Here is a 14,133-nt window from a genome sequence, read left to right on the forward strand (position 1 = left end):
CCTTGTATATGAAGTACTGTTTTGTCATAAGTGTCATTCTGAGTGCATGGATTGTTTTGGTGGCAAAATGCATTTCACGAACCTGCTATGGGATGCTATACATTGTGCCTTGGTGGGGACGACAATCAATCAATGGTATTTATCAAGTGCATACTATGCACAGATCACTGTGCTAAGCATTTGGAAGAGTACAATACAACAGAGCTTTTAGGCATGTCCCCAGGAGTGGATAAATTGAAAGAATAGGCAGGGACTTCTTATAGCATTAAATTGTAAGCTTCCTGTGGGGAAGGAGTGGATCTTGTGCCTTTGATGTACTTTCCCAAATCTTTGGACCTCAGTAAATGCTCACCAAATGGACTATAGACTGTAATTTTGCTGTGGGCAGGGAACATGTCTACCAACTTAGTTTTCTGTATTCTCCCAAATGCTTAGTACAGAATTCTGCACACAATAAGTGCTCAATAAATACCACTGAGAGGATTGATGATGGCTGGCCTAAATCAAGTTACTGAGAGGTCAGAATTCTTATATTTTATCTGCCATCCAAGGAATCTTTTACCCCTCAGTATAAGGCTGGATGGAATTTTTTCTCCCAACAACAATATATGTGTAGATCTTTCTGCCAACTTGTTTTTGGGACCACTGTCAGTAGAGAATGACGGAAAGCATTTAAACACTTTTTTTTCCTACTTCTGTATTAGGATTGGTTATTATCCAAGACATTTCTGCAGGGAAGGACAGTCCTGTTTTATGGATGAGGAAACTATAGCTTACAGATATTAAGTGACTGGAAGAGAGATACACAGCACTTGAGGGGCAGAATGAGCTCTCATGAGAAGCAGTGTGACCTAGTGGAAAGAGCACCGCCTTCAGAATTGGAGGACCTCGACTCTAATCCCGGGCTCTGCCACTTGCCTGGTGTGACCTTGGGCAAATCACTGCCACTATTATTATGATTGTTATTAAGGGCAGACACTCAAAATGAACAGTGCTTAGTACAGTGCTTTGCACACAGTAAGCACTCGATAAATGCAATCGAATGAATGAATGCTAAGCACCCATGGAATGCTAAGTGCTTAGTGCAGTATTCTGTACACAGATCCTCAAAAACTCTTCACTTAAGCTTTTAAGGAAGCACTTAACAAGTACTATCATTACCATTATTATTATTAAGCACCGTTATTATTATTATGCCAAACAGACATATAATGCATGAACTAGGAATTTCATGCATTCACATTCGCACCCACAGATAAGAACACAGGCGGCAACTTCACATAGAGGGGCAGGAAAGAGTCTGAGTCCCTGAGTTCTGAAACTCAAAAAGGAGCAAATTTCACCCCTCTAATGGATAAACTGCCCTGACTGATCAGATCTCATTACTTTCACTGACACAGCAACAGTCAGTCAGTCAGTCAATCGTATTTACTGAGTGCCTACTGTGTGCAGAGCACTGTACCAAGCGATTAGGAGAATATAGCAACAGATTGGCCTCGGGCTTGCTGGCTGATGCTGTGTCTTCTTAAAAGGAATCCACGAGGAAATGAACTAAGAGCTCTCTCCTTTCGCCAAAGATCCAGCAAACACTTTGGAAGCATTTGAGATGGTCTTCTCCACCCCATTAGGAGGCTCTGCGTACCCAATCTCTGAAGAGAGTGGGCTCGTTCCCTTCTCCCACTCGTTGGTCTGGTTTTTGGATTTAAAGAAACTAAGCCGTAAATCCTAGGTGTTATCAGACAACACAGGACCATTTCTAGCTTGTTCAGGATCTGTTCCATGTGCCCCAAGATGCTTCCACAGCAATACTGGATAACTTGTACCATTAAGCATTATAATCTGCCGATGTAACATGTGGGCATCATATTTTAATCCTATTAGTCACTAACCCAGGACTCCTAAGACATGAAATCTTGTTGTTTGGTTTATCCCTTCCTAGCTCATCACACACGGAAGAATAATGGAGCAGTGATACACTGTGTATCCTATTCGGATGGATTGCAGGAAATTACCACAGGCTAAAAACTGCCAACCCTGTTGGCCTGCATGGACCAATTTTCAATAAATATCATAATAATTTACTCTCTACATCAGCAAGAAGAGTTGAGGGGTAGGGGGAGGACATGACCGGAGAGGACACATAATGAGCCATTCTTGGGCTTGTGACTTATTCTAATCCATGTGATAAGATTGTGTATGTTCACAGGAAGGAGATTTGTTTTGTCTACATGTGACGACAAAATTTTACCCCCTCCTCCAAAAGAATGAATAGACTATTAGAGGCTAAGAAGATCAGGTGAAAGACAGGGGCATCAGATGATGGAATAGGGTCATTTCCAGTTACTGAATCGTCCATTATAAAGCTGCAAAACAATTACACACATTTCACAGTAATCATCTTATTTTTAATGCTGCCTGACTGACTGAAACATCGTGCATAATTCAGAATGCAGGATGGGCCATAAAAAAGTGGCACGATAAACAGAGAGCAGCTGAATCCGCAAAATATTTCACCAATTTCATATGGAGACTATAGGAAGGAATTCTGGATTCAGAAACTCTCACTCTGCACCTTTTTGTTCCTGCAAATTAGATGTGGCAAAAACTATGTACAATCTTTTTCTAGCATCTTCTGGCTCAAAAACAGTCCCAAAATGGTACTGACATTTCGATATAATGAAAAGGCAAGTAAAGAGTTCAATTTGAACTATGACCCTTTTTTACATTTATTCCCCAGTTCTGCAAATTGACTATATGATTTGAGTCCCAAGATTTTGCAGTCTTTACCTTTTGCAAAATGTCCAAGCCCTTTTAAAACCTTCTACCTCTAGCTGGAGTTGACTTTAGTTTTTATCTAGAAATAATAACTCTATGAAAGAAGGGAAGGAAGCTACAGGAGACTGAGAGTAGTCTTTACCTTAGTAATCTTCAGCTCTAGGAAATGCAGGCACCAGAGATAATTTTAAATTACTTTTTCTCCCAAGAAGAGAGTAGCTTGCAAGAACTTCTTCTAATTTTTATTTTCATCTTCTTTTTTTTCACCCCCAAACAAAGGGACAACTTGATTGCATGGGACTCAACTTTCCATTCAGGGTTTATTTTCATGGACATGCTTCTGAATTCACAAATGTTCATTTTAAATCACCTTATAGGAAATAGATCAGGTCCAAGCAGGGCTCTATACTGAGTGATTAACTAGAAAATGTTTCTGGGAATATTTTAAGATGTGTTTATGAACCTTGTTCTCAGATTTCTGGGGAATGTGACAATCTTTCTGCCTTGGATCCAGACAGGAAGTCCTGCCTGGAAACAGTTGAGTTACCTCCTATGGAGGTGTTTCTTATTTATGGTCTCACATTTGGAGGCTAGTTGAGAAAATGAGCTAGCTTTATCATCTAAGTGAACTTTCCCGTGTCCAGAGAGTACAAACCAAAATAAAAGATGCTTTGTGGATCTATTTTTAAATTCAAGATATAATAAAAAAGCTTCCTCTTTTCGCTCAAATGGAGAGATTCAGGGGACAATATGTTTGGACCAGCTACCAGAGTGAACGAAGTCTAGATCACAGAGCCAGGTCTACAGTACTAAAACCAACTACAATTTCTCTTAAAAAGCCTGCAGAAGACTAGAGCCAAAAGTCGATTCTAGTGTTAAAACTAGACTGTAAGCTCATTAAGGGCAGGGAATGTGTCTACCAGCTCTGTTGTACTCTCCTAAGTGCTTAGTACAGTGTTCTGCACACAATAAATGCACAATAAATTTTACTGATATATATAGTGCTCCTATCCAGAGCCTCCGAGACTCTCCCTTCGTCCTCTTTCTCTGACTAACCAATCCCAATTCTTTTCCTCTTAGAACCCCTTGAATTGATTTGCAGCTCTTCTCTCAACCAGCTCCAATGTCCCTACATCTTTTTTTAAAGTCACTAAAACCAGATCCAGTGATCTAATATGGTCTGACCCAGGCAGTTGGTCACGGTATAGCAGAAAGATACCTGCTCGACTCCCTTTGCCTGGACTCGGCCAAGGGCTGGGTTGGAGAAGAAAGGACTCCAGGCATGGGTAGAAACTAAAATTGATAAATATGGTTAACAACCACCATTTCCAGCCCCCTAATGGTGTCAAGAAGTGGGGTGGGTTAGCTTCAGCTCCCTGCTCTTCCACAAAAGCTTCAGGAGCAGAGTGGGTGGCTTTGATCCATGGAAGGATAGCCAATTTTATATGACCACTGCCTCCTCTCCATGGAGCTTTCTTCTCACTGGGGAAAAAAAGATCGATTTCTGGTCCTGCATTATTTTGGACAGACCAAACTTAGGAAAGATCAATATGAAATTTTCCAATGGTCATTGAGTGTTAGCTTCATATTGCACTGGAGTCAGTGTCTCCATTAAGCTCCATTAAGACAGGAATGTATCAGTTAATCAATCAATGCTATTTAGTGAGTGCTTATAGAGCACTGCACTAGAGGTTGGGGGAGCACAAAACATCACTTCTTTGTTCTGTGAGTCCCAAATACCCAGTGTGCACTCAGGTACAATTTCTATTTCATTACACTTGCAAAACCAGATCCACTTAAGTGCCTCATTGAATCAAAACTCTCATTTTCTATTCTTTTAATCAGTCCAGCTTCAGCCAGAATGGGAAACAAACCGACCAGTCGACCTTTGGATAGAGTGGAAGCAAACCGGGCCAATCCACCTTTTGCTAGAGTGGAAACCAACAGTAGGAACCTAGTAGCAGTGCAGGGAGTTTTCACCTCTTTACCCGGACAAGCATTGCATTGTATACTCACCACAAATCACCTTCTTTAATGGTCTTATCATTTGGAGCTCCAGCATGTCCATAGTGCAGCACAGCGGAATTCTCGCCACTGATCAAAGAAGAGCAAAATGAGCCTAGTTAGCCAAGGAACAAAGGGGAAACCAATAGATAACAGATTCCACTACCTCCCTCATCTTCCTCAAAAGCTATTCAGGTTGCAAACATGAGTTTGAGTTGGATCCAGTAATTGACAGTGGTCAATCAAAGGTATTTATCGAGTGCTTACTGTGTGCATTACACTAGGCTGAGTGCTTGGGAGAGTACAACGAGTAGCAAGACATGATTCCTGCCCTTGGGGAGCTTACAATATAATGAATAATAATAATGATAATTGTGCATTTTTTAAACACTTACTCTGTGCCAGGCACTGTACTGAGCCCTGGGATCGATACAAGCTAATCGGGTTGGACACAGTCCCTGTACCACATAGGGGTCGCAGTCTTAATCTCCCTATTACAGATGAGGTAACTGAGGCACAGCAAAGTGAAGTGATTTGTCCAAGGTCTCACAGCAGACAAGTGGCAGAGTCAGGATTAGAACCCATGACCTTCTGCCTCCCAGGCCCATGCTCTATCCACTATGCCACGCTGCTTCTAGCAGGTGGGTGCTGTAGATGAGATCACAGAGGAGATGAGGACTATTAACATCCCTGCTCGGCAGCCATAAGGATTACACCATGCAGCTCCTCACTCCCACAATCCCTTCTACTGTGGCCCAAGCTAACAATTGGGGGGCGGAAGTGGGGCTTATGTTGAGGGGGTGACCCGGGGGTCTTAGGGTGACAGTGGACTGAGGTGGCACTATAAACAGCACCGTCTGCAGAGCGCAATTGCAACTGATGTGAGCTTGTTGTCCAACATTGAGCTTGCTGTGTAATTTTCAGGCAAAAAAATAATTTTCCACTTGAAAACTACTTTTACAGTAACCCCAAACCACAGCAGATCCAGCTGCTATATCCTTTTAACCATGGGATTTTTCCAGTTATTCAATCATTATTTCTCCCAAGCTTCCTGAGAGGCAGGTGGCAGGGAATATTTCCACATCCTGTAAAATGGACCAAAAAAAAAAAAAAAAAAATCGGAGGCAGGAGTGAATTGTTCAATGTCATATTATAATTCACCATTTGTTGAGGGGAGGAGAGTTCTCTGAACTCTCAAATCAAAATAGACAAGATATATTGGCCACCCCCAAGGCAGTGTGGCCTCCTGGAGAAAGCATGGGCCTGGGAGTCGGAGTTCCTGCGTATCAAACTCAGCTTTTCCACTTACCTGATGTGTGACCTTGGGCAAGTCATTTAACTTCTCTGTGTCTTGGTTTCCTCATCTGTAAAATGTGAATGAAAACCCTGTTCCTCCTCCCCTTCAGACTAGAAGCTCCATGAGGGGCAGGGCCTATGTCCAACCTGCCTCTAGTATACCAACCCCAATGCTTATTACAGTGCTCGATGCACCGTAAGCACTTAAATACCACAACGTTATACTATCACTGTTACAGAAGAAGCGGGACATATTTGGATTGAAGGAAGAGGACAGCAATGCAGGAATTTTGGACTAGGTGGAGGAAAGGGTAGGAGTAAGGTTGGAAATTAGGGCAAGTACGTTGGAAAGACTTCTCCCTGGTGAAATCTGCTAGAGCCAATTGAGAAAGGATCTTCTGAGCACAGCCTGAGAAACACAATTAAGTGTAGATCCAGTCTCTGTGGTTGAATCAATCACATTTATTGAGCACTTACCGTGTGTAGAGCACTGCACTAAATGTTCATGAGAATAGATACAAAAGAGTTGGTAGACATGTTCCCTGGCCACAGGGAGCTTAAAGTGTTTAGAGTATGGAAGCCAAACATGAGCAAATTCACACTCTTCTAGATAGGACAGAAAGGGAAAAATGCTTCATCAAGAATAAGAATAAATCTGGGGAGAAACTTGGAAAAGTAGAGGTTTGATGATTTATTTTTTAAAAAGTGGAACTACCTTAGCTAAGTTCTGGACAAGCATCTGGCTCACACTGTAAGGAAAATAGTGTTAACAGATCACTCAGCTGAGCTGAAGCAGCAGTAAAACTTGGAGCTATTTTTTTTCACAAAAAGCTTAACCAAATCATTTAAGCCTGAAGTGAAGGAAGTTTTGAAACCTTCTCGCCCGGCTTGGGCTCCACCAAAAGCATGCTATTTATGGCCCTTTTCAAGACACTCAAAAGTCACAAAGGTAGAAATAATTATTTTCCTTTCTATCCAACAGGGCAGAAAATGTCTGAGAACCGAAGAGCTCAAATGAATTATTCATATACTCTCAATGACAGCGACCAAGCATTCCAATCCATCCATGGGCCCAGAGGCCAACCCTAAAAGGTAGCTGGTGCATGGAGGGTACAGCTCTGCACACACCCCCGGATGAAAGGATAATAAGGTAGAATTTAACACCCATGAAAATTGTTTCCATGAAAAAATAGTCCTTGGTCTTTGATATCTGCCCATTCTACTACTCAGACAATTCTTCCTCTTCCTAATAGTCCCATATCTACATGAGAAACAGCATGGTTTAGTGGATGGAGCTTTGTTCTAATCCCGGCTCTCCCACTTGTCTGCTGTGTGACTTTGGGCAAGTCGCTTTACTTCTCTGCGCCTCAGTTACCTCAGCTGTAAAATGGGGATTGAGACTGTGAGCCCTAAGTGGGACAGGGACTGTGTTCAACCCGATTTGCTTGATTCCACCCCAGTGATTAGTACAGGGCATGGTTTACAGTAAGCTCTAAACAAATACCATTATTATTATTATAATTATTGTTATATCTGCCTTCCCACATTAGACTGTAAACTCCCTGTGGGCTGGGGACATATCCTTTGCTTCTGTTGTATTTTCTGATGTGCTCAGTAGAGTACCTCATCCTTAGGAGCTCTATAAACATCGTTACTACTACCCAGAACAAAAACCAAGCCATCCTACATCCATGGGAATCTTACCTTTTGAGCTACTGTCTCTTTTCTTCACCTGAGAGACACCACAGGGTTCCCCCCATCCCCAAATGCTGCTTTCAACATGGAGCCCCATGCTACTGCCCTATCAATCACCATCTGGCCTTGAGAGCTTGGCTTCACAATAAAATTAAATACCCATCCTGATCATACACCATCGACACCATTTCAAAACCAAATGGAAGACCGGCAATTTCTCTCATTTTCTCATTTATTCTCCCCCACCCCTGCCCCATCCAAGGACAAGCCTTTTTTCCTCCCCTCTGAAGCCAGAGGAATGATTTTGGTTTCCTACAATGGGTCCCACCAGAGGTGTGAGTGCAAATTTTGGCTTTTCATCTTTTACCTGTCTCTATCATTTTTCAAACTAAAGAGTTGGATCTTTTTGATCTACGATCCAGCAGCTGCCTAAAGCAGATCCAGGTTCACAGAAGATTGGGCATGCTTTCTGCCTCTCTAGGTCTGGAAATCTAATGGCTTCACACTTTAGCATAATTATCTCTGAGGCCGAAGTAGGATTCAGTTCACTTCATTGGGCTAGATAAATGCCTTCAGCAAGCATTTCCCAGCCCTCCCTTCTGCATCGCTAATGCATTTGAGGCTGTACCCCTTAAGCACTTTGATACTCATCCTACCCCAAGCCCCACAGCACTTATCTCCATATTCTAATACTCTGCCCTTTCCCGTATTAGCAAATTCTTTTAATGTCTGTCTTCCCCAGTATACTGTAAGCTCCTTGAGGGCAGGGCTCATGTCTATTAACTCTATTGTACTGTACTCTCCTAAGCACTTATTTCAGTGGTCTGCACATGGTAAGTGCTTAATCAATATCATTAATTGACTTATTGTCTATTTCAGTATGCTGCAACCTGTACACTAATCAGTGAGAATTGAGACTGTGAGCCCCAAGGAGGACAGAGATTGTGTCCAATCCGATTTGCTTATATCCACCCTAACACTTAGCAGAGTGCCCGGCACATGATAAGTGCTTAATACCATGAGAAGCAGCATGGCATAGTGGATAGAACATGGGCCAGGGAGTCATAGGTCATGGGTTCTAATCCTCACTCTCCCATTTGTCTGCTGTGTGACCGTGGGCAAGTCACTTCACTTTTCTGTACCTCAATGACCTCAGCTGTAAAATGGGGATTGAGACTGTGAATCCCCCAGACAGTGCCTGGTACAAAGTAAGCGTTTAACAATACCATCATCATTATTATTATTATTATAGTCAACGGAACACTGTTCCTCCAGACATCCTGCTGCCACTGTAAGAGACAACTGGACGGACAAGTAATGGCATTCTTATGTTCTTATGTACCTTTTTGTGGAGGGTCTGAGGAAAGCGGCTGAGTGTGGATGTATACAGAGGGAAGCACTGTAAGTAATTTTATTCTCAGCAGTGTGGGAGAAGAAACCCCTGAATCATAGGGATTGTCAAGAAATCTCCAGAGGAATAGAGGACTTTGGTCTTAGCTTCTGAAGCCCTCTGACTTGTTCACTGACCCGTTTGCAGCCTTGGGATGTAGTCTGCTCCTGCCTATTGTTATTCATCTAGCTCTATCACGTATCAAGTTAAAAGACAGGTCAAGAGCTCAGTCTTTTCTCAAACTATTTATTCTTCTCAGCTGGGTGTCTGCTTGCTCGTACTTTCTCTCTCAGTTAAAATACAGGAATTATACCCAAACCTCAGATACATACACCCTTTTAAATTGCCTGGCCCTTCCACTCCAGACGTCAATCAAAAATCTGCATCCTGTTGTAAGAAAAAAACAAAACCTGGACCTCTCTACAGTCTTTCGATGATTACAGTTTTTAATCAGTGCCCATACTGCCAAGGTATGATGTTCCAGATAAATCATGGCAGTGTATTCTGCACCTGAAATGTTTGAAAGTTGCATGACAAGCAACAATTAGCTAGAGAATAATCAAAAAGAAGGAGGAACAGTGGATGTGGTGCAAAGAGTGTCTGATTATCTTTGGGTATGGGAGTGTGGTTCATATTTTGGTTAATGGCTTCACATTACTCCTTTTCTTAGATCAGAGCTTCCAACAAGCTCCTGGAAAAGGTGTTGAACAGCTCTAAGTTACAGCTTCTCTCTTTGAAGGCCTCACATTTCAAAATGCCCAGAAGCCAGACAAAGGAGGGGAGGGAGGAAGGGAGGGAAGAAGAGAGAGAGAGGAAGGGAGAGAGAGAGGAAGGGAGAGAGGATGGGGGAGAGGAAGGGGGAGAGGGGAGCAAAGACCCTGGATAATCCATGAACTGCATATTCAGTTCTTAGGTAGAAGTTTTGACTGTAATAGTAGTAATGTTATTTTATTGAGCACCTTCTGAGTGCAATACACTGCACTTCAGCATTTTAAAAAGAAGTAAAAGAAAAAAAAAACCTCCCTGCTCACAAGGAATTAAAAAAAATAATTTTTTAATACTTGCCTTCCCTATTGGATCATAAGCTCCTTGAGAGCGGGGGTTGTGTCTACTAACTCTACTGAACTCTCAAAAATTCTTAGTAAAGTGCTCTGCACAGAGAAACAACTCAGTAAAAACTATTGTTTGATTGGGAGACTGTGTCTATTTGTATAGGGCTGGATCGTAACAAAAGGATACACCGAATATCAGGATGAGAATCAACTACCTGAAAGAGCAAACACTCTATTTGTCACAATCCAGTTTGGAACAATGCTTTTGGATTTATATGCTCTGAGGCGATTAATGATCTACATTCACTTCCTCTAAGATGTTTAAGGAAGAAGAAAAATGGGGCAAATACTTATTAGGCATGCTTAGAAGCACCTACTTACTCCAGGGCCATAGGTATCAAGCTGTACTGCTTAATAATGAAAGCAACATTCTGGTGACATGGATTATATAATTTTACAAGCAATTTGTGCTTGTAAAAGATAATTGGTCACATATCAGACCGCTACAGAATGAGGCCTAATTCTAAGTACCATGTCCACTTGCCCCAACCTAATGCCTCAGAGAAAGATTACTTCACTCTGCAGAGGTAGACAACACCGGGCAAATCTTTCTAGAGATGAAGTCATGTCTGAAATGAAATACAGTCAACTGTTACCTCCAGATGACTTCTGCAGAGAAGCTGCCCTTTTCCATTATTGGATAAGCAAGATGGACCATTTATCTCTAAAATAACCACCATGCACATTTTACACACTGCCCCCACCCCCTGACTAAAAAAACAAAGATGTGATTTCCTTTTACAGAGCTAAAAAATAAATCAACCCAAGATAGGGGTGTGTTGAGTCCACCTTAAGAGAATCTATCCTATGTGGAGCTGTTGATACTCCCATCATTTGGTGTTTCTCTTGGTCAGTCTCTGGACTTAAAGCTTGTTATGGGCAGGGAAGTGCCCACTAATTCTATTATACTGTACTCTCTCAAGCACTTAGTACAGTGTTCTGTACATAGGAAGAACTCAATCAATATTTTTGATTGATTGATGGTGTGAACTCTATTGGCTTGGGTAGAGAAAGAAATCATTAATTCTTTACAAGCTGAAGTACTCATTACTATACTGTGCTTCACAATTCAAAGACCACAATACAGTGAAGTATGTCAAAGGATTGAAGAGAATTGTGTTTCTCTTGAAGTCCTGACTGCACCAATCTTCCATTTTCTTCTTCTCCCCCATCCTTCATCTCCAATCCCCTTTACTCTCAGAGTTCTCACCCAGCTCTATAACCGTTACGGACTCCATAAAAGTGTGGCTCAAGACCTCTTTCATTTCGCTTCCAATACTACTGATTGTCAATGCTCTACAGAGGGTCAGTCCTTAGAGGAAGTGAAGGATGTCGTTTGGACAAGTATTTTACTTTCAGCTGTGATAGCCAAGTAAGAAGCTAAGAAATCATTAGACAGTAAGCTCATGGTGGGCAGGGAATGAATCTGCTAACTCTTTTGTAGTGTACTTTCCCAAGTGCTTAAGTTCAGTGCTCAGCACATAGTAAGTGTTGATAATAAGCTCATCCTCTAGACTGTAAACATCCTCTAGACTGTTAAGCTCATTATGGGCAGGGAATGTCACTGTTTATTGTTGTAATGAACTCTCCCAAGCACTTAGTACAGTGTTCTGCACACAGTAAGTGCTGAATAAATACAACTGAATAAATGAATAAATACCATTGATTGATAAAATGTGTCTCAACTGAAGTCTATCTTTCACAAGTTTTCTGAAGCAGAGCTATCAAAAGATACTTTTAAAGTAACTTTAGATCAGTAAGACACAGAGAGAGAATAAATGTTATCTAAATGGTCTATGTGTGTTGAGGTTTACACTGCAAGACTGTACATTTCTCTAAGCTCCTCGTGGGCAGGGATCACGTCTTCCAGCTCAGTTGTACTTTCCTAAGCGCTTAGGATAGTGCCCTGCAGAGAGTAAGTGCTCTCTAAATGCCTTTGATTGATTGTACGGAATATTAACTAAAAAAGCTAACTGCCCCCTGAGAGATTAAACTCTGAAGTTGCAGGTCACAGAGACAAGGCTCAACAGGATGGCAATGAGACATGAGCAAATACAAAAAGAAAACTTGGCGAGTTGATCTTTTTCTTGGGTACAGATTCCCTCAGTTTCGACTTGTGGGGTGGTGCAGGGGTGAGAGGAAAATAGGGTGGAAGTGACAGAAGGCAGTGTGAGACAGGAAGAGATGGCTGACAAGCTCTCAATTACTGTCATAGGTGGGAATAAATAGTGTTACGTTTTCCAAGGAATTCTACCAACTTTGACCCCTGTTGGGCATAGAATTGCACAACCAGAGACCAAGAAGATTTCAAATAATCACAAACACATGATTTATTTTTAAATGTACAGGTTTTGCAGGCGAAGCCTTGCTTGGTCCCCATCTGGGGCCAGTATTAACTTGTTATTCTTCCTATAATGCAGTTTAAAGGCAAATCCTCCCAACTATTGGGCCATAGCATAGATTAAGCATAAACACAACTCATGCCACACTAGCAATCATCTCGAAATCTCTCGAGAGTTGTAGGGTCTGTAACCCAGCTAGTTTACTGAGACAGTGCAAACCATCATCCATCCTTCCCCCAGTGAAATTACAGCCGAGGGGGTTGAGAGTGGGAGATCCATAGTAAAGGTGGCAGGATAGTAAAGGTGGCAGGAGTCTGTCCATTCGAGGATCTTACCTCCCGCAGATACACGTGTAGGAGGTGTGTCGCATGCCTCCACGGGAATAGCAGTAGTGCTCGAACAGGCTGAAATTACAAAAGCAACAAGGGAATTAATATCCAGTCGCACAAAGCAGGTTAGGATTCAAGCTTGCAGTGGAGCAACTGCATAAGCATGAGTACTTGTTGTGTGCAAAGCACTGTAATAAGTGCTTGGGAGAGTGCCATATACCAATAAACGGACACATTCCCTGTCCACAATGAGCTTACCCAAATGGGCTTCTTTTCCCTATGGCACATTCGATTCAGAAATTCTGCCACCAAGGGTTAAACAAATCTTCCGGAACCCGCTGCAATCTGCAACCCCAGGGTCCCAGGTTATCATTCCAAGTCTATTTAGCAATAAAGTGGGGCAGAAGGTACCCAATCCACTGTCAAGTTGCAGAGAAAGATCTGCTTCTTTATGGAGTGTCAAATGTTGACTGTCCCTTCTGTGCCATCCTGCTGGAGGAGCTGTTTAGCCTTCCAAGTCCTTTCGCATTGATTTTCATCTTTACAAATCTGCACTGTCAAAGTGTTCTGTGCGCTAGGGCAGATGTGCATAAAGCACAATTAATACCGGATTAGGTGCTTTAAGAGCCAAGTACATATCACCGAGCCTTTATTTATTGTGAAACATGTTCTCCCTGCAAACCAATTCTCTTTAAATACTAAACGGATTTCAAAAAATTTTAATATTAAAAATGGTTTTGTTAACCCAAGGTGATCGTAACTCCGGTTAAAACTTCAGTGGCGTTATGATTTTGTCCTTCAGTTATACCAGTCTGGGAAATGTAATATGCATTTTTCTAAGGGCATTTGAGGAATTACTTAACCAACAATAAAATCAAAATGCATTTCAAAGCATTAGCAAATGAAAACGTTGGAAACAAATGACATACATTTTATTACCACCTCAAATTGCACTGTAATTCACTACCATCAGAAATGCTAACACCAGCCCTCTCTACCGAGCAAATGGAAATTGCCTCGTTAAAGCATTAGAAACAAATGGAAAAGGTTGTTCTTTCTCAAGTACCTTTCTTCCTCTCTCTCTTGCTTAACACCAACAGTGCCAAACCTGTCACTCTACATTCCTACAGGATGTCCCAGGCTACAGACTGCCTAAGTAGAAGGTTTACAGATTTGACCCCTGCAGGTCT

The 14,133-nt window shown here is 41.9% G+C and overlaps 1 protein-coding gene across 1 annotated transcript in view; it reads right to left on the minus strand.

The window, feature by feature from the left end:
* Positions 1-14,133, minus strand: part of PEPD (peptidase D) — a 283,243-nt gene that overhangs the window by 101,804 nt on the left and 167,306 nt on the right. Inside the window, exons 10-11 of the mRNA XM_001509616.6 lie at positions 12,950-13,018; positions 4,792-4,869 (exon numbers count right to left, since the gene is read on the minus strand). Coding sequence (XP_001509666.2) covers positions 4,792-4,869; positions 12,950-13,018 — 147 coding nt within the window. The remainder of the gene's footprint in view (positions 1-4,791; positions 4,870-12,949; positions 13,019-14,133) is intronic.

The sequence above is a fragment of the Ornithorhynchus anatinus genome, chromosome 11 (genome assembly GCF_004115215.2).
Source record: "Ornithorhynchus anatinus isolate Pmale09 chromosome 11, mOrnAna1.pri.v4, whole genome shotgun sequence".
Classification (NCBI taxonomy): Eukaryota; Metazoa; Chordata; class Mammalia; order Monotremata; family Ornithorhynchidae; genus Ornithorhynchus; species Ornithorhynchus anatinus.